The following is a 19,638-nucleotide window of genomic DNA, read 5'->3' on the forward strand; positions in this document are numbered from 1 at the left end:
ACCCGCACCCCCACCCGCACCCCCACCCCAGCACGCGCTCGCGGAAGCCACCAAGGCAGCGGGGACTACAGCTCCCAGCATGCCGAGTGCCGCGGCGTCTGCGCAGTGTGGCCGGAGGTGGCGGTCTGTTCTCCGCTGAGGAGGAGTGGGGCAGAGGAGGGAGGCAGCGGGTGAGAGTTCAGAGTTCAGTAGCAGCAGCCCGAGCCCATGATTCCCATATGCCCTGTAGTTTCTTTCACCTATGGTGAGTAAAATGTGCCCGGTCGTGGCCTCTGCCCGGCCCCTTCCCCCGCCGGGGGCAGCGGGGAGGCGCGGGGGTTGGGGCTGGCTCCGGGGAGGAGGCGGCGGCCGCCACCGGGGCGTGCGAGTGAGTGAGGGAGTGCAAGCGGGAGGGGGAGGCGGCTCGGCCGCGGCCCGGTGAGGGCAGCTTCTCACGGCGCCTCTCTCTCTCTCTCTCCCCTTCCCTCCCTCGGCGTTTCTGCCCCTCTGCGTCTCGCCTCCCGCCATGGGACCGGACTTTCCGTACCCGCCGCAGTGCCCAGCCGGCTGGGGGAAGATGCCAAAATGGCGACCGGCAACTACTTTGGATTCACCCACAGCGGGGCGGCGGCGGCTGCGGCCCAGTATAGGTAACGGCTCCCGCACCCTCCCTTCTTTCCCCCGACCCGCCCCTCCGCCCGGATGCAGCCGACACGACGCCCCCCGCGGCGGGCCCCGAGCCTTGGCCCCCAGCAGGCCGGGTCCGGGCCTCTCCGCCCCTCCCGCGGAGGGGAGCAGGCCCGTGGGGGCGGGGAGGGAGAGACTCCGAGTTTTAAGGACGTGGAGGGCCTTCGGCGGCCCCGGAGCTAAAATGGCCTCCCGCGGCCTGGGTGCCGAGCCGCCGCCGCCCGGCAGGCCGAGGGGAAGGAACGGAGGCCGAGGCACCCTCTCCCCCCAGTCCCCGCCTCCCCTCCGGGCCAGTCCCCACCTTGTACCTTCCTCCTCCCACTTCTGGCTGGAAGGGGTGGGCGAGGGAACCTAGGGCGGAGTGCCCAGGCGCGCGGCCCCCGGCCCGGTCGGCGCCGCCTCTCGTTATCGTTTTCGTCCGATGCTCCGGCCCCTTAAGCCCGGAGACGTGGGCTTTCTCCTTGCCTTCGCCGTCATTCAAGCAAACCAACTGTGGGCGTCACTGCGTTCATTGGGTTCCTTTGGTTTTCCTTCGGAGTAGAGATAGAAACATACCAACCACCTGTGAATTGTGTAGTTGTTGGACTGAAAAAGGTGTGCGAAGTTTCTAGTGCTGATAATTTGAGTGCACGGCCTCGCTTTTAGCTTTTGCTTTTAGGTTCCATGTGGGTTCGTAATCCCCCTTCCCAGAGTGGAAAAGAAAGTGCAAGTGAGATTGTATTGAGCCATTGAGTGCACCTTGTGACATTTCTAAGGGAAGCTCTCATTTTTGAAACGGCTGTAGTTTAGTATACATTTTGTCAAAAACTTCAAACAAACCAGAAATCCTGTTGTCGCGTGTTACTTACGAACCAGTCTGACAGTCTATTTAAATTCAGGCCATAGCATACAGGGGTTTTAAGTAAGTGATAAACGTTTGATAGATGATATATCAGATATCTTTATGTACTTATTAGGTATATTAGCTGTTGGTTAAACCTAGGTAGTTTCATCTCATTTGCTTTAGAGGGAGGCTGGTTATGTAATGGAAAAGCCATCCTTGGGAGCTGGAAGCCTTCTGTTCTAGCTAGACTCACTTGCTGATTTTAGGGCATTGGGGCATCACTTATCCTATTTGGGCTTTCATTTTCCTTTTCTGTGAAATGAGATATTGGGCTAACTATCCTTTTTGCTAAAAACTTGTAATTCCAAGTAGCAGAGTTGCCATATTTCATGGAATGCTGAGATGCCTTCATTGTAAGAGATGCTATTGTTTTATGCATTAGTAAAAGGAAAAAAATCGTTGCCAGTTAGTAGATGACACAATGCCGAAGACCCTATTGATTTTAAGAGATGTTGAAATGTAAAATGTGCACTTTAGTAATGAAATTGGTGTTTTTCTAATTGGTGAGTGCCTTAAACACATGTGGCATTGTACAAGTCTCTTATATTGAGGCTTATATTCCAGAAGAAGGACTGAGATGACAAATTTACAGTAAAACCTTGAGGCTTTTAAACATTAACAAATTTTTTGCTTTCAAAGATTTAGTTGCTAATTAAAGAACTAACAAAGTTTTATCTACTTTGAGAAACACTTTTAGGGCTAATAATTTTAATAGGGAGAGAAAAGGGAAAAAAAAATCAAGCTTTTTTTTTTTTTTCCCTGGGAAGAGAGGATAGCTTATCAGCATCTGTGTCATAAATCTGCTACCAAGTACTTTGTGTTCTAGAAAAGGCTATATTTAACGGTTAGAAATTTTGCTTGATTTACACAAGTATTTCTTCTCTATTTTCTCATTATGTGCTGAGTGATAGATTAGTTGGATTATTAACTATTTACTGAATAAGTGATGGGTTTCTTCTTTATGACAGTTTTGAAATATTTTTTTAAATGTGGAACTACAAATAGAAATAAGAGGAGGAACTGCCAACTAAAGAATAGGTAATCATTTTTAAATATGTGCAACTATGTATTTTATTTCAGTGTAGGGAGTTATTACAGAACTTGTCATTTTTCTATGGCTTTGAATCTTAGAAAGTTTCAGTAAAGTGTAACAATATTCCAAATTACTGGGTGGCTTGATGTGTGTGTGACTGGTGAGAAAAGGCTTCTCTTGACATTTATTTATGCATATATCACTGAAAGTAATTGTTAAGCAGCTCTGTCCTTGTGTAAAAGTATAGTAAATGATAGTTGTTGGCATTAAAAGGCAGGTAATCAGGCTCACTAATAATTCTTTGGCTAAAGGAAGATGAGGAAGCTCTGGTAGTTTAGTGCCTAAGGCACTTGACTGCTAACCAGAAGGCTGGCGGTTCAAACCCACCAGCCACTCCTCTGAAGGAAGGTGGGGCAGTCTACTTCAGTAGTGATACTGCCTTGGAAACCCAAGGAGGGGTCACTATGAATCTGACCCAATGGCACATAACAACAATAAATCAAAAGCATGTGCAAAAAATGCAGTGATGGTGCTGATTTTTCTTACTAGCTAGTTATGATGTAACTTTTGGAGGTGGAAGACCAGCCTGGCTTTGTTGTTGTTCCTGTTTTTAATTTGAAGGATCTCATACTCAGATTCCTTAAGTATTTACATGTGGATGATGTCCATGAGTTGCTTTACCTATTACTGAATACAGATAACTGAAAGTAAACATTTTATGTCTAAATTTAATTCCAGTTTAGTTTCCTTGGTTACAGATAAGTACAGTATGTGATTAAATGTTTTTTAAAATTAGACTTGTTTTTAGATTAATATTTGAGGTTGATAATGGTTTACTAAGGATTAAAGTTCTGTCTTAGAAAGTTGTTTTTAATAGCTTACATTAACTAAGTTTTTTGTTATAATACTCACTAAATATTTGTGTGGAAAGTATTCTGAATTATTTTTACCACAGATTTCATTGGCTACAAATTATTTTTCTTCCTCTGTGTTTATTTTTAAAGCAAGTAAATAATTTTCTGAACTTCCATGTGCTTTTTTCCCCAAAAGCCTTCAAAATGAAGGAATTACAATTCTGAGTGTTATTTTGTTTTTGTGTCTGTATGTGTTTATATGTGTACGTTCTCAGTAGGATGTCAAATTTGGGGAATCTGCAGCACAAAAGAGATCTTGGGTATAGTGAAAATTATAGGGACAACCTCCTGGCAGAAAAGGAACTGGGTGGGAATCTAACCTACTGAGTACCTTTTTTGTTTGAGAAGCTATGTTTCGTTTAGAAAGACATCTGTATAATAAATTTTAGAAAAGAGCTATTTTAAGTTATAAAGATTTTCAAGTAGCAAAGATAATGTGAGGAAGGAATTCTCAATGGAAAAAAATAACTAATATTTTTCATAGAATCAAAAATATTTTTTTGTTTCTTTTTAGATTTCTTTATTGAGAATGATAGAGAAGTTCTCATAGGAGTTCTTAGCTTTCTACGGGAATTTGTGGTGTATGCAGAAAATAGAATAATCCTATTATATTCCACCATTAACCTCAGAAGGAAGGTTGGGCAATCCTACTTCCGTAGTGATACTGCCTCGGAAACCCAAGGAGGTGTCGCTATGAGTCGGGGCCGACTCGACGGCATATAACAACAACAACAACAACAACAACATTAATAAAACATAATAATATCTTTAGGAGTGCATGCCCTCGCTTTTAGCTTTTGCCTTTAGGTTCCAGGTGGATTCATAATCCCCCTTCCCAGAGCGGAAAAGAAAGTGCAAGTGAGATTGTATTGAGCCATTGAGTGCACCTTGTGACATTTCTAAGGGAAGCTCTCATTTTGAAACTATACAGCCTATAGCTAGCTTCCTTATACTCATTATTCAGAAAAACTTGGGACATCATGACTTCCTTGTCATCTTCCTACCTAGTCAAGGTACTGCCTGTTACCAAGACGTCATAAATCTTTAGCTTCTGCTTAGTTTTGTCTTCTGTATAACACTTGGTGTGTCATTCCTATATGACTGCTGTTTATCCTCAGTAAAGTTACCTATGTAAAATAATGATCTGGCAAAACTTTTTTTACATTTTCATAGCTGTATTTATTGAATTCAAGGACTTTAAAGATTGCGTAAATGTGCAAAATAATTATCCCATATTCATAGTGCCTTAAAAAATGTTAAATGATAAATGTTTAAGTAGATTTTACTGTTGTCTGGACAGCAGTAGTTAAAAGAAGGCATCTGTCCTATCTAAGGGAGCTCTGGTAGCATAATGTCTAAGGCACTTGACTGCTAACCAGAAGGTTGGCGGTTCAAATCCACCAGCCACTTCTCGGAAGGAAGGTTGGGCAATCCTACTTCTCTAGTGACTGCCTGGGAGACCCAAGGAGGGGTTGCTATGAGTCGGGGCACAACGGCACATAACAACGATTCTTGATATGTTTTCACGATACTTGTTTCTAAAGGAGGATCTCCTCACATGATTAAGATAGCTTGGATAGGCTAGGAACTCTAGGGGCATAGTGCCTAAGACATGTGACTGCTAACCAGAAGGCTGTCAGTTCAAACTACTCGGAAGGAAGGTTGGGCGATCTTCCGAAGTGATACTGCCTTGGAAACCCAAGGAGGGATCTCTGTGAGTAGGATCCGACTCAGTGGCAGGGTTTGGTTTGGTTGGTTGGTTTTGAATAGTCTAATAGCCTACTTGGGTAGGCTAATTAGCCAATGCATTTTCTTTCTTTTTGACTTTGTATTTGAATGTAATGTTAAGAACATGTATGTTGAAGGAAAGAATAAAAGTAACAAGGTTGAAAAGCACTAATCGCTGAGGTGGTGAAAAAACCAGGTGAACAGGTTTTTGAAACCATGATGATGGAAATTTACTGGCTCTACAAAAAAAAAAAAGAATACTGCAGCTGCTAATTATGTGAGCTCTTTCATTGTTGAATCAGAGATGTTAGAATGCATCTTGCATGAATGAATTTGAAATAATGAAATTTTTTTCCCTGAAAGAATTGATGTTTATATTGATATTTCCTGTGTAAGTTATCGATAGGAATATGACAGCATAGATTATTTAAGGTGTATATACCTAACTGCTTTTGTAAAGTGCCTTGAAAAGATCACAAATTTGAAACTGGACAGCTTTGGGATTTAAGTTCCACTTTCATCCTTCAGTCACTTAGCCAAGTCTTTTAACATTTCTGAAACTCACTTTCCTCACCTAATGTGCCTTTTCAAACCAAAACCAAACCCATTGCCATTGAGTAGATTCCAACTCGTAGAACACTATAGGACAGTGTAGAGCAGCCCCAAAGGTTTCCAGGGCTGTAAGTCTTTGTGACTACCTCATCTTGGCTGGTGGATTCGAGCCCCCAGTCTTTTGGTTAGCAGCTGGAATCCTTAACCACTGTGCCACTAAATTCAACCTTTACCACAACCAAGTAGATTCTCACTCACAGTGCTCTCATGGGGTTTCCCAGGCTCTAAATCTTTATGGAAGCAGATGCCTCATCTCTTCTGCAGAGTGACTGGTGGGTTCAAACCACTGACTTTTGGTTAGCAGCCAAATGCCTTACTGCTACACGCTCCTACTGTGCCACTCATTGCCATCGAGTTGCATCCAACCCATACCGACCCCTGTTGGGTTTAAAGAGCGTAAATCTTTACAGAAGTAGATTGCCCCATCTTCCTTATGCTGAGCAGCTGGTGGGTTTGAACTGCTGACCTTCTGGTTAGCAGCTAAATGCCTTATCCACTATGCCACCAGAGCTTCTTACTGTGCCACTCAAAAACTGTTGTGTTGTTGTTATGGGCTGTCGAGTTGACCCCGACTCAAAGTGAGTCCTCCTTGGGTTTCTGAGGCAGCATCACTACCGAAGTAGATTGACCAACTTTCCTTCCAAGAAGTGGCTGGTGGGTTTGAACCACCAGCATTCTGGTTAGCAATCAAGTGCCTTAGGCACTACACCACCAGAACGCCTTACTCAAAAACCTCCTTAAATATGCCTTATATAAAACTCATTGCTGTCGAGTCGATTTCGACTCTTAACAACCCCTCCTTGGGTTTCCAAGGCAGTATTATTACAGAAGTGTATTTGCCCCATCTTCTTTCTGCGGAGCGGCTGGTGGGTTTAACCCTGAAGGTCATAAAAGAAAACCTAAATAAAGATGAGCTATAGTCATGGAATGAAAAAGTTAATACTGTCAAGTTATTTGTTCTGTTGTAGATAATCTGTATAGTTAATACAATTCCCACAAAAGTTTCAACAGGGTTTTTGAAGTAACTTGTTAAAAAGATTCTAATGTTTATAGTGAAGAGAGTATTTGTCCAGATATATTTGGGCCAGCCTTGTAGAAATGAGATCTTGTATTATCTGTCACATGTCACAATTTTGTTGTTGTTGTTGTTGTTAAGTGCCGTCGAGTCTTTTCCGACTCATAGCGACCCCGTGCACAGCAGAACGAAACACTGCCCGATCCCGCACCAGCCCCACAATCCCTGCTATACTTGAGCCCATCATCGCAGCCACCGTATCAATCCATCTCCTTGAAGGCCTCCCCCTCTTTCATCGACCCTCCACCCTACCAAGCATGACATCCTTCTCCAGGGAATGGTCCCTTCTTACAACATGACCAAAATAGGTGAGACGAAGTCTGGCCATTCTTGCTTCCAACGAGCATTCTGGCTGTACTTCCTCCAGGACAGATCTGTTAGTTCTTTTAGCAGTCCACGGTACTTTCAGCATTCTTCGCCAGCACCACAACTCAAAAGCATCAACTCTTCTTCGGTCTTCCTTATTCATTGTCCAGCTCTCACATGCATACGAGGTGATTGGAAATATCATGGCTTGTGTCAGGCGCACCTTAGTCCTCAAGGAGATATCCTTGCTCCTCAGCACTTGAAACAGTTCCTTCGCAGTTGACTTTCCCAATGCTACACGTCGTCTAATGTCCTGACTGCTGCTTCCGTTGGCATCGATTGTAGAACCAAGCAACGTGAACTCTTCGACAACCTCAATCTTCTCTCCATTTATTGTGATGCTGCTCATTGGTCCAATTGTGAGGATTTTTGTTTGCTTTATATTGAGTAATCCATGCTGCAGACTGTATTCTTCAGCCTTCATCAGTAGGTGCCTTAAGTCATCCTCAAAATTTTATTGATAGGAAAATTGGTATTGGTGCAGGAATAGACAAATAGATCGCTGAAGTAGAATAGAAATCCCAGAGCTAGACTTGTGCTTTCATGGGAAGTTAGATTCGATTGTATAGTTATTTAAATAGAGGTAGTTAAAAAAAAAAAGGTAAGGGGGGAGAGGGGGTGTGACAGAAAATCAGTGAAATTGTTTATCACAAAATGGATATTGGGCTAATCAGAAGACACTATTTGGACTTAAAAGTGAAGTAATTGACAAAGTCTCTTAAAATTACTTAGGTATATCTTTAATCTACTGATTAAAAGGGAGGAGTGCACCTACCGTGCTTGTCTATGAATTGTCTTTGGTGCCACTCTATCAGCATACAGAATTAGTGTCATTGTTATATTGGTAGGGCATTTTTAGTGTTTCATGGGAAAGCATGTACAGTATAGCTCTTATTGGGTGTTTTGTTTTGTTTTAGTATTAGACACAATCTATACTAAAGTATATTTGTAGAAAGTAATTCATTTATTTAATATTTAATGAGTATCTGCAGTAAGCATAAATCTAGCTCTCAAGGATAATGGTGAGGACAGATAAACCTACAAATTACTATCCAATAGTAATGGTTATAACTGAGCTTTGACAAAATACTAAAATGGGGAATTGGAGGATTCTGACTTAGTTGGGAGATTGAGGTAGAGTAGACATCATGGTCTTTAATTTTTGAAATGAAAGGTCATTTTAGACAACAAAAATATTGAACTAGATACATATGTGTGAATTGCTTGTGATTGAGACTGGGTGGGCTGAATCCTGGCTCCATCAATCACCGCTGTGTGACCTTGGAAATTCTGTTGATATTTTAGTTTCTTCATCTAAAAACTGGATTGATACTAGTCCTTAACCTCATAAGACTGAAGTTTAAGAAACAAAATTATTTATGTAAGGGGGCTCTGGTGACGTAGTGCCTATAAGGCATTTGACTGCTAACCCAGAAGGCTGGGGGTTCAAACCCACCAGCCACTCCTCAGAAGGAAGACCGGGCAATATACTTCCATAGAGAATGCCTTAGAAACCCAAGGCAGAGTTGCTATGAGGCGGAATTGACTCTATGGCAATGAGTTTTTTGTTTTTTGTTTTTTTTTTTTTAAATACTCTATAAAGTCGCTGCAAACCCATTAGAAAATACTGATACTGCTTATAGGGAAAACATAGAGTTAGGTTCCTACAAACCTCTGTTCACAACAATTTTGTCAACTGATAATATGTAACCGTACTTTAGGTGCATTTCATTAAAACACCTTATTTAATATGTATTGTTGGCTCATTAATATTGAACTTACAAGTAGTAGCAGTATAACTTATTCTTAAATGAACATATATATATTTATTTTCTCCACAAGGCACATCATTAGCATTTTTGAACTTAGGAGCACTAGAAGACACTTCAGCACTATGCTTGGGAGTTATTTTAAACAACAGAATCAAACAAAATGCACAAAAAATGAAAAAAAATTACGCTAAATAGATTGCCAAAAGGAGACAGTATGAGAGCTGGAATACAAAGGCAAAGTATAACTTTGTTCTGCCTCAGGTGGGAATGTGTATGTCAGATGACTTGAATTTTTTGCTAATCTCCTCATGTCCACAAATGACATAAAAGCACCACAAGATTGATTTTAGGATTACAAATAAATTTTAGGGAATAGACAAATTCACAGATATGAAATCTATAAATAATGAGAATTAACTGTATATAATGAAATGTCATAACTAAACATACCTATGTAACTAGCTGTTAGATTAAAATATATATATATATACACACACACATATATATTGTTGTTGTTACATGCTGTCGAGTCGGACCTGACTCATAGCAATCCCTCCTTGGGTTTCCGAGGCAGTATCACTATGGAAGTAGATTGCCCAACCTTCCTTCCAAGGAGTGGCTAGTGGGTTTGAACCGCCTGCCTTCTGGTTAACAGTCAAGTGCCTTAGGCACTGTACTACCAGAACGTGCGTGCGCGCGTGCACACACACACACACACCATACGTGTAGGTATAGTTAGCCTTTGAGGGGACTATTGCGTTCTCCATTGTGTGTTGTTTTGAGGATTCAGTGAGATAATATTTGTGAATTCCTCAGACCGGTATACTGCCATCAGTGTTAGCTATTTGGTAGACATTTGAAAGTGAAGCTCAGAAAAGTGATAGAGGTTAGTAATGTAAATATGGATATTATCTGTCTGGTAGTTAGCCGTTGTTGTTGTTGTTATGTGCCCTTGAGTTGGACCTGACTCACAGTGACCCCTCCTTGGGTTTCCGAGGCAGTATCACTACGGAAGTAGGTTGCCCCATCTTCCTTCCGAGAAGTGGCTGGTGGGTAGTTATCCGTGGTTAGAATTAAATATGAGTGAACCAGAGAAAATACAGTGCCTGGCATGCATCAGGCACTTAGTAAACATTTTTAAATGAATGGATGAAAGAAAAGTAGAGAAGGAGTAGAACCACCATTATAAATTTGGAGGGTACCCATGTTTAAGTACTGTATGAAGAAGAACATGGCATCAGGATTGGAGGAAAACTTACTAACAGCCTGAGACATGGGGATGACACCACCTTGCTTGCTGAAAGTGAAAACTTAAGCACTTCTGATGAAGATCAAAGATTACAGCCTTCGGTATGGAATACACCTCAACGTACAGAAAACAAAAATCCTCACAACTGGACCAATAAGCAGCATCGTGATAAAAGGAGAAAAGATTGAAATTGTCGAGGATTTCCTTTTACTTGGATTCACAATCAACACCCATGGAAACTGTAGTCAGGAAATCACGATGGATTGTGCTGGGCAAGTCTGCTGAAAAGACCTCTTTCAAAGTGTTAAAGAGCAAAGATGTGACTTTAAAGACTAAGATGTGCCCGACCCTTGGTATTTTCAGTCATGTCATATACATGTAAGATGGACAAGGAAAACTGAAGAAGAATTGATGCATTTGAATTGTGGTGTTAGCAAGGAATATTGAAAATACCATGGACTGTCAAAAGAACAAATCTTACCTTGGAAGTAGAGCCAGAATGCTCCTTAGAAGCAAGAATGGCCAGGCTTCCTCTCATGTACTTTGGTCATACTGTCAGAAGGGACCATTCCCTGGAGAATGATACCGTGTGTGGTAAAGTAGAGGATCAATAAAAAAGGGGAAAACTCTCAACAAGATGGATTGACACAGTGGCTGCAGCAATAGGTTCAAGCATAGCAAAGATTATGAGGATGGCGCAGAACTGGGCAGTGTTTTGTTCTGTTGTATATAGGGTTGCTATGAGTCAGAACCGACTTGTTGACACCTAACGGCAACACAGAAAAAAAGAGATAATGGTTGGACAGAGACCCAGGAGACTGTTATTTCATAAAACAAAAGGGCATAGAAAAGTAGTCAGCAATGTTAGGACTTTAAAGAGGCTGGATTAAGAAGTTGACACAGAGTTATTAAATTATTGGTATAATTTTAATGGGAATTTTAGAGGAGAACTAGAAAAAGATTTCAGTCCAGATGAAGTTAAAAAATTCTTAATGAATAGGTTTTATTTCAATTTTTGGTATAAAGAAAAATTGAGCAGAAAATACAGTGTTCCTGTATGGCCCTTTTCTCCCTCTCCTCCAGTTTCCCCTATTATCTTTTATCAGTGTAGTATATTTATTACAACTAATGAAATCAATATTGATAAATTATTATTAACTAAAAGCCAGAGCTTAAATTAGGATTCTTTCTTTGTTGTACATTCGTTTGGGTTTTCACAAATGCATGATGTCATGTATCCACCATTTAAAAAATAAACTGAATTCGCTGCCATCAAGTCTATTCCAACTCATAGAGACATCTTTTGGGTTTCTGAGGTTATAAATCTTTACGGAAGTAGACTGCCCACTCATCCTTCCACAGAGTGGCTGGTGGGTTTGAACTGCCAGCTTTCTGGTTAGTAGTCAAATGCGTTAGGTGCTATGCTACCAGAGCGCCTTAATACACCGTTAAAGTGTCATACAAAATGGTTTCACTGTGCTAAAAGTCCCCTGTGTTTGACCTGTTCATCCCTCTCCCCCACCCCCAATCCCTAGCAACCACTGATCTTTTAACTGTCTTTCTAAAAGAGCCTTGGTGGTGCAGTGGCTAAAGCACTGAGTAGCTAACCGATATGTCAACTGTTTGAACCCATCAGTTCCTCTCTGAGGTAGAAAAGACCTGGTGATCTGCTTCCATAAGGATTACAGCCTCGGAAACTCTATAATGCAGTTCTGTTCTGGACTGTTCTGTTCGTGGACCCAGCAGCACACAACAGCAACATAGTTTTGCCTATAAAAATAAGTTTTTCAAATTCTTGTTCTATTTCTGGGAAAGATTAGTATATAAAACAAAGTTCATTGATTGGTATGGCAGTGTGTATCATAAGGACAAAGAATGTCTTTGAAAAATAGGTTTGAAGAATTGTTAACACTTTTTGATAGGAAATTCAATGATGAAAGCCCTTTATATAATAACCATACAGAGGAGAGGAAAGAATGCTATAATTTACGAAAATGGCTTTATAATTTCTGTTGCTCCCCAGTCTTGCCCATCCCCAATCCATTTTTTACTGGAATCGGAATGTTATTGTTTGTGCCATTGAGTCTATTACAATTCAAAGCGGGCCTTTGTGACAGAGCAGAACTGCCTTCTAGGGTTTTTTAGACTGTAATCTTTATGGGAGCACATGCACCATCTTTTCTCCCATGGAGCAGCTGGTGGATTCAAACTGCTGACCTTTTGGTTACTGCTGAGCACTTAACTGTCATGCCATCAGAGCTCCTTGTAATCAGAATGGTCTTTCTAAAATGTAAATTTAATCACAACGCACTTCTATTTAAAGTCCAACATTGGCTGTCCATTTCTTACAGAGTATCTGACAACAACAAATGAGAGGACTTCCGGGTCTTATCATACAAGTCAGTAATCCCTTATCCACACTGACAAAATCTAAAAACTTCTGAAAATACTCTTGTCTGTGGTGAGAACCAGACATCCCATGTAGCTAAAAGAATAGTGGCAGAATTTTTTCATCTTTTATGATGTTTGTGAATCAGAATTTACTTGACATCGTTCATTATTGGACAAGTGCTAAAGGCTGATGTGTATACAAAGGTGACTGGGAAAATTAGGTGGTATAGAAATGAAAAGATTGACTGGACTGATCATTCCAAATCTAAAATTGAGAACGTTTTACAATTATGGAGTAAAAACTATTATTGTCCTCTCTAAAACAAAATATGAGTCCTCAAGCATTTCAAAAATTCTTATAAGTATTGCATGTAGTGAGGCAAGTGTAGGAGGAAAAACCAGAGTAATGATGAGTTAGATCCAATTAGAGATACATTTGAAAACTGGAATCAGCATAAATGAGATGGATATGTTTCAGGTTCATGTATGAAAGTTAGAGAGCATGATTCATTTTGGTTGCATAAACCTTGAAAACCAGAGTAGTATGGAATGGAAATTTGCATTTACTGCATTTAAATTCTTATTAACAGTTTCTAATTGTTGCCTTTCATTATTTTGTGTTCTTACATAAATTGTCAAATAACTTAAAAATATAAAAAATGTGAAGAGTCCAGTGGACCCAGATGGGTGAATGGTAAGTAATGACTTTTTCTGGCATATTAAAGGGTTAAAGATCTCAGGAAAACTATTAACAGTTTTCATGTGAAACATAAACTCTACCCCATTGCCATAGTCCATGAATCTAGTGAGTTCCTGGAAATGGTAGGATTGATTATTTTGGGGTCTGTCCCCTTACTTAGTATTTAAGAAGAAATGGAACCTGAATTTAAACTTATTTTCTAAAAACTACCAAAAAGCAAATTTATTGCCATTGAGTCAGATCCAGCTCATTCTGAGGTGGTATCACTATGGAAGTAAAGTGCCCAGTCTTCCTTCCAAGGAGTGGCTGGTGGGTTTGAACCGGCAGTCTTCTGGTTAGCAGTCCAATGCCTTAGGCACCACACCACCAGAGCTCCTAAAATACTACAGCGATACAATCCTTTTAATAACATTATAAAGGTAATGGGAGCAATACGTTACAATATCAACTATAAGGAATTGGTAAAGGGCGGTTTGTTTGTCTCTGGGGTGAGTCTGTGAAGAAGTTTAATTTTGTATCTTTTTTTGCAGTGTTATAAAATACCAAACCAAATTTAAAGATGTTAAATCTGTCAGAAATTTTATAGATAGATAAAATGTCACAAGTTGACCTAGAAGAGTTTAACAGTGTTGAACATTAAATTTGGTCTAATGGAGAGAAAGGTCAGACTGTTTTGTGTGCCATGAAGAAAAAAAAAAAAGCTTTATCAGTCACTTTGCAGCTTTATCCAAAATCTAAACAAATGTACCCACATAGTCTAGGAGCTCTGGTTGTGTAAGGCACTTGACTGCTACCCAGCAGGCTGGCGGTTCAAACCCACCAGCCACTCCTCTGAAGAAAGATGGGGCAATCGACTTCCATAGTGATACTGCCTCGGCTACCCAAGGAGGTGTCGCTATGAGTTGGGTCCCACTTGAAGGCACATAACAACAAGAAGTATAGTTTTCAGGGGGTGAAAAACACATGTAAGAATTTAAGTTAAGAGAAACTATCTACATGTTCTTAATTGAGATTTTTCTTCTCTCATTCCCTTTACAAGGTCAAAAATAAAACATTCTGTTTCTAACCTATCATGATTCCTCTAGAAGTTCAATATTTCATTTAGTCTAAAGTTATCTTTACTCTCCTAAACAGGACTTAAAATGCTTTAACCTATATTCCCTCTGGATGTTTGTGCTATTTTACAGTATTTTAGATTTTCTTAACCCCACAGCCAATTAGGTTGAATACAGTCATTACTGTTCTACATAGTCATTGATTTATTTAAATGTACTGTTACATTTACCACTTTTTTGTTGTTGTTGTTTATTGTGAGATCATTTTCATCCTTCCAGAATAAATCGGAATTTTATTTTAGTGTTGGTCTGCTAGTAACAGTTTGTTTTTTAATCTCAAAGTATCTTTCATTCACCCTCATTCTTGAGAGGTCCTCAGTCTCTGCAGGCAATTTTTTCTTTTTCTTCTAGCTGTTTATAAGATCTTTGTTTTTGGTGTTTATAGTTTCATTTAGATGTGTCTTGATGTGAATCGCTATTTATTTAAATTCACATGGAGTTTATTAAGAAATGAAGATTATCTTTCATTAATTCTGACATCTCAGACATACTTTGATAATGCTTCCTCTCTCCCATTCTTCTTCTGTGTCTGGAACTCCAACTAGATATGTGTTAAGTTACCATTTTTAGTCTATCCATATCTTTTAACCTCTAGTATTTTTCGTTTCTTTATCTGTATATATTCTGGGTGATTTTGGTCCAGATGTTTTCTAATTCACTACTTTTTTGCCATCTATATCAGTTATTTTGTACTGTTCTGAATTTCTGATTATAAAATGTATAAAATTTCATTTCTGAAGGAGGCATGATTAAGCACTTGGCTGCTAACCAAAAGGTTGGTGGTTTTTAACCCACTCAGCTATTCCGTGGGAGAGAGAGACCTAGCAATATGTTCCATAAAGATTACAGCCAAGAAAACCCTGTGGGGCTGTTCTACGCCATCACAAGATCACTATGAGTTGGAATCGGTTCGATGGCACCTAACAACAGCATCATTTCATTTCTGGAAGTTCTTTTTGCTCTTTTAAAAATTAACTGGTTATTTTTTATTGATTTCTTGTGCCTTGGTCTTAGTTTTGATCATCTCTTTTAGTTCTTTAAATGTACTTATTTTATATTTTATATCCAGTAATTTTAATACCTGTCTTTTTTTTTTTTTTTTTAATTTTGTTAGCCTCTTGCTCGTAATTGTTTCCTTGTTTCTGTGGTGATTTTTTTGTTGTTGAGAGCTTCTGTTTCTTGGAATCTCATTTGTGACATTAAGAGAGGAAGATGCATTTATGGAACCTAGAAGCACTGTGATAAAATATTAAGCCAGCTTCAGTCCAGAATCACAAACTTAATTTCTTTGCTTGGAGTTGCCCAGATAATGCTAATTCAAGCATCCAAACTTAGGAGAAGGCTAGCATTTAAGAATTCTCAAGTGAACCTTTTCTCCCCTTTACCCAGCGCCAAGTCTGATATACAGTTCTCCCTTAAAGGGAGAAGTAGGTGTTTCCTGAGGTGGTTCAAACCTACCAGCCACTCAGGTGGGAGAAAGATGTGACAATTTCCTACTGTAAATATTGCAGCCTTGGAAACCCTATGGAGAAGTTCTACTCTGTCCTGTAGGGTTGCTGTGAGTTGGACTTGACTTGATGGCAGTGGGTTTACCTATAGTTGGTTTTGATGTTTTCTTTTGGAAGTCCCAGAGTTCTAAGCTGTTGCCTCCCAGTACCTTTCATTTATCCTAACACAGAGATACTTACATAGCAGCACGTGGGGTAAACTGGAAGGAGATTTGGAGCCCTGAGTAAGGATATTGCAGCTGCAGGCAACACACTTGGGCCTCCTGTCACTCAGGGACTATTGATTTTCAAAGTAGATTGCCAGACCTTTTTTCCTAGTCCAACTCAGTCTGGAAACTCTGCTGAAATTTGTTCTGTATTATTGCAACATGGAAGCCTCCAGTGACAGGAACGGTGGCTGCACATGAGGTGCATTGGCCAGGAATCAAACCTGGGTCTCCAGCAAAGGGGGTGAAAATTCTACCACTGCATGATTAGTGATCTCTGTTTTGCTTTTAGGGCTCCTCTAACACTTCTTGTGGCATAGTGCCTAAGACATTTGACTCCTAACCAGAAGGGTGGCGGTTCACTCCTCGGAAGGAAGGTTGGGTAATCTACTTCCGTAGTGATTACTGCCTTGAAAACCCAAGGAGGAGTCGCTTTGAATCGGATCCAACTTGTTGGCAGTGGTTTTGGTTTGGTTTTCTAATACTTCTAATTCTATTGAGAACTCCAAAGAGCTTCTGTTTGTGTTTTATCTGTTGACATTTACTCTTTTAAAATTTTAAATTGAGAATCAAAAATATATGTTAATTCATTTTAAAATAAGAACGATAAACTCATTACATGTTAACAAAAAATATTTTATGAAATATAACTATGTTCCAAAAATAAAAATAGTAAGCATGGCATTGTTTTACATTTTTGCAGTTTTAAAAAATATTTCATTTAAGATAATTGGATTCTCAAATCTATTTCAGCATTCAGTCTATTGCAGTATGTTGTTTGGATTGAAATAGATGAAGGTAATTTGGTTTATATAGATGTGTATCTGGAAAAAGAAGGACCTTGTGGACCTCCTAAACGGGTCTTAGGGATGCCTAGGGGTTCTTAGACCACATTTTGAGAATCATTGTTATGTGGAAACTAAATGAGTTTAGTAAAATGTTTTCCCTTTTATCAGATGCCATTTATTTTATACAGCCCAACCATTTTTGCACGTAAGTTTTTATTTAGTATAACTTAAGACCAGGGCATATTAATGAAATTTGGAAGCACTGAAAATGAGACCAGAGGTGGATATAGGGTAGGACTAAGAATGGCATTGTGAAATAGAATTAGAAAAACTAGGAAGAAATATTAAAATTGGCAGTTACTTTGCTAGTCATTCAAGTTGCCACTTTGAGAATTCTATTTCAATACCTTTATGCATTTCTTTTTCAGTTAGAGTGGTATATGATTAAAAATCAGATAGATCTTATGATAAATACTTTCTCTTAAGCTTTCTTCTCTCTGCCTCTCGGTTCCACTTTCCGGAGCTCCCTACCCTTAACACAGTCTGGTTTTATTTCTTCTGCTGTTAATCTCCGTATTAGTAAGTAACATGTTCTTTTTGTTATTTCTCAATTTATAAATATTATTTTACTTTCCTATGGCGTGGTGCCTAAGGCATTTGACTGCTAACCAGAAGGCTGGTGGTTCAAACCCACCAGCCACTCCTCCTCAGAAGGAAGACTAAGGAATGTACTTCTGTAGTGACATGGCCTCAGAAACCCAAGGAGGGGTCACTATGAGTCATATTCGACTCCACAGCAGCGAGTTTGGTGGGGTTTTTTTGTTTGGTTGGTTTCTTCTCTGCCCTACAAGGTCACTATGATGAGTCAGAATCAACCCCATAGCAGTAGGTTTTGGGGATTTTTTGGTTTTGTTTTGTTTTTAGGCAGACGCTGGAGTTCCTATTCTCAAAGCTGGCTACACATAGTTATTTTTCCAAAAGAAACCAGTGCCTAATGCTATTGTTTGACCTGAAGGTGATTCCTGGGAACCAGTTCCTTCAAAGTTCAAAAGGACACCTAAGGTGGATGGCTTGTGTGAGTCACCCCAATTCCATGAGCCCGTGAATCTAGATTCTAAGAGAATGAGAACAATTTTGTCATCTTCCAAATACAGTGATAGAGCTAATTTTATTTCTCTTAGTTCAAACAATACAGTCTATTTCTAGTTACAGCAAAGATAGACAGTATCTTGATACTCTTAAGAATCTTGGAACTCTTGTTCTCCACTTACCCTCTTCCCCCATCATTCCCTCAACTTAGCTATCATTTTACTTCTGGTAGCATTTATGTCATGTAATCATAGTTTGTCGTAAGGGATTTAGGTTGATTCCAAAACTGTAATGCAGAAAATTATCACATTATGACAGTATAAAGAATATTTACTGTGGAGCCAGGTACTGGTGGTGGTTCTATGATTATAATTCTTAATGTGCTCTGTTTTTACAACCTTGTGCCAGGTACCATCTTCCTCAAGGCACAAGTCCAAATGGATTTTTTTCCTTTGTTTTACACCCTACTAATTGCACAACTGTGACATATTTTTATCAGGATCATGCAATGCCTTCCTTGAGTAGCTTCCCATTTCCTAAAATCTTCTATTAATTTTTTTTTTAATCGTATTGTCAGTGTGTTGGTCATATCTTTTTCCAGTTTCCTGGACATACTGTATTGTTGCATCCAGGCTTCTGTCCTACACATCTTTTTCTCAGAGCCAATCTAGACTCATTCTTCTCTGTGCTTGCTACACGGCTGCTGATCTGAACTTTATCTTTGTTTCTCTCCTGAAAAACTGTTTATAGGTTCCCATGTTTTCTTTCTTGGTTTACTTGTTTTGCTGGACTACATAGCTTCCTAAGAAAAGGCATGCTGTGCCTTCATAGTTTGACATGGTACAGAATTCTGAATTAATAATTGTTTTCCCTTGAATTTTGGTGCTATTGCGCTATTATTATCTTCTAGCCACTAGTATTATCAGAAAGAAGTCTGATTTTCATTTAGTTGTGGGTGACATGGGTTGTGGGTTTTTTTTTTGTTTCTTCTTTTTTTTCCTTAGAGACGTAGGTTTTTTTTGTCTTATTTTTTTTGAAATGCTGTTAAGTCTGCAGGTATGGTTTTTATTCTACTTCATACTCTATAAGCTCTTTGAATTTGATGTTGCCTCCCTTCAGCAGTGGGAACTTTTATTTCTTAATTTCTTCCATCTGCTTTTTTCTTTTCTCTCTAGAATTCCTTCTAGTCAGATATTGGACCTCTGAGTTTCATCATCTTTTGTTTTTTCTTTTGCTTATCTTTATTTCTATATTCCTCAGTTTTATCTTCTAACTTTCTTAGTTAGATTCTACTTAGCAGGTAGAATTAAGATTTTTGCTTTGTGAATACAAATAGGAGTTTTCCAAAATTCTCATCTGTTGCCTTAAATACCCTTTTCCGTAGGGTCATTTTCTTTTGTTTACAGTAGGCTTTCTTCAAATAGGAAGCTCTGATAGCATAGTGCCTAAGGCACTTGACTGCTAAGCAGAAGGCTGGTGGTTCAAACCCACCACCCACTCCCTGGGAAGAAGGTTGGGCAATCTACTTCTATAGTGACACTGC

At 39.5% G+C, this 19,638-nt stretch overlaps 1 protein-coding gene across 1 annotated transcript in view; it reads left to right on the forward strand.

Annotated features, from left to right (window-relative positions):
• Positions 1-207: 207 nt before the first annotated feature.
• Positions 208-19,638, forward strand: part of ZFR (zinc finger RNA binding protein) — a 108,083-nt gene continuing 88,652 nt past the window's right edge. The window contains exons 1-2 of the mRNA XM_007951601.2: positions 208-244; positions 536-629. Coding sequence (XP_007949792.1) covers positions 208-244; positions 536-629 — 131 coding nt within the window. The remainder of the gene's footprint in view (positions 245-535; positions 630-19,638) is intronic.

This window comes from Orycteropus afer, unplaced genomic scaffold (assembly GCF_000298275.1).
Source record: "Orycteropus afer afer isolate SDZICR_OR568_19922 unplaced genomic scaffold, OryAfe1.0 scaffold00302, whole genome shotgun sequence".
Taxonomy (NCBI): domain Eukaryota; kingdom Metazoa; phylum Chordata; class Mammalia; order Tubulidentata; family Orycteropodidae; genus Orycteropus; species Orycteropus afer.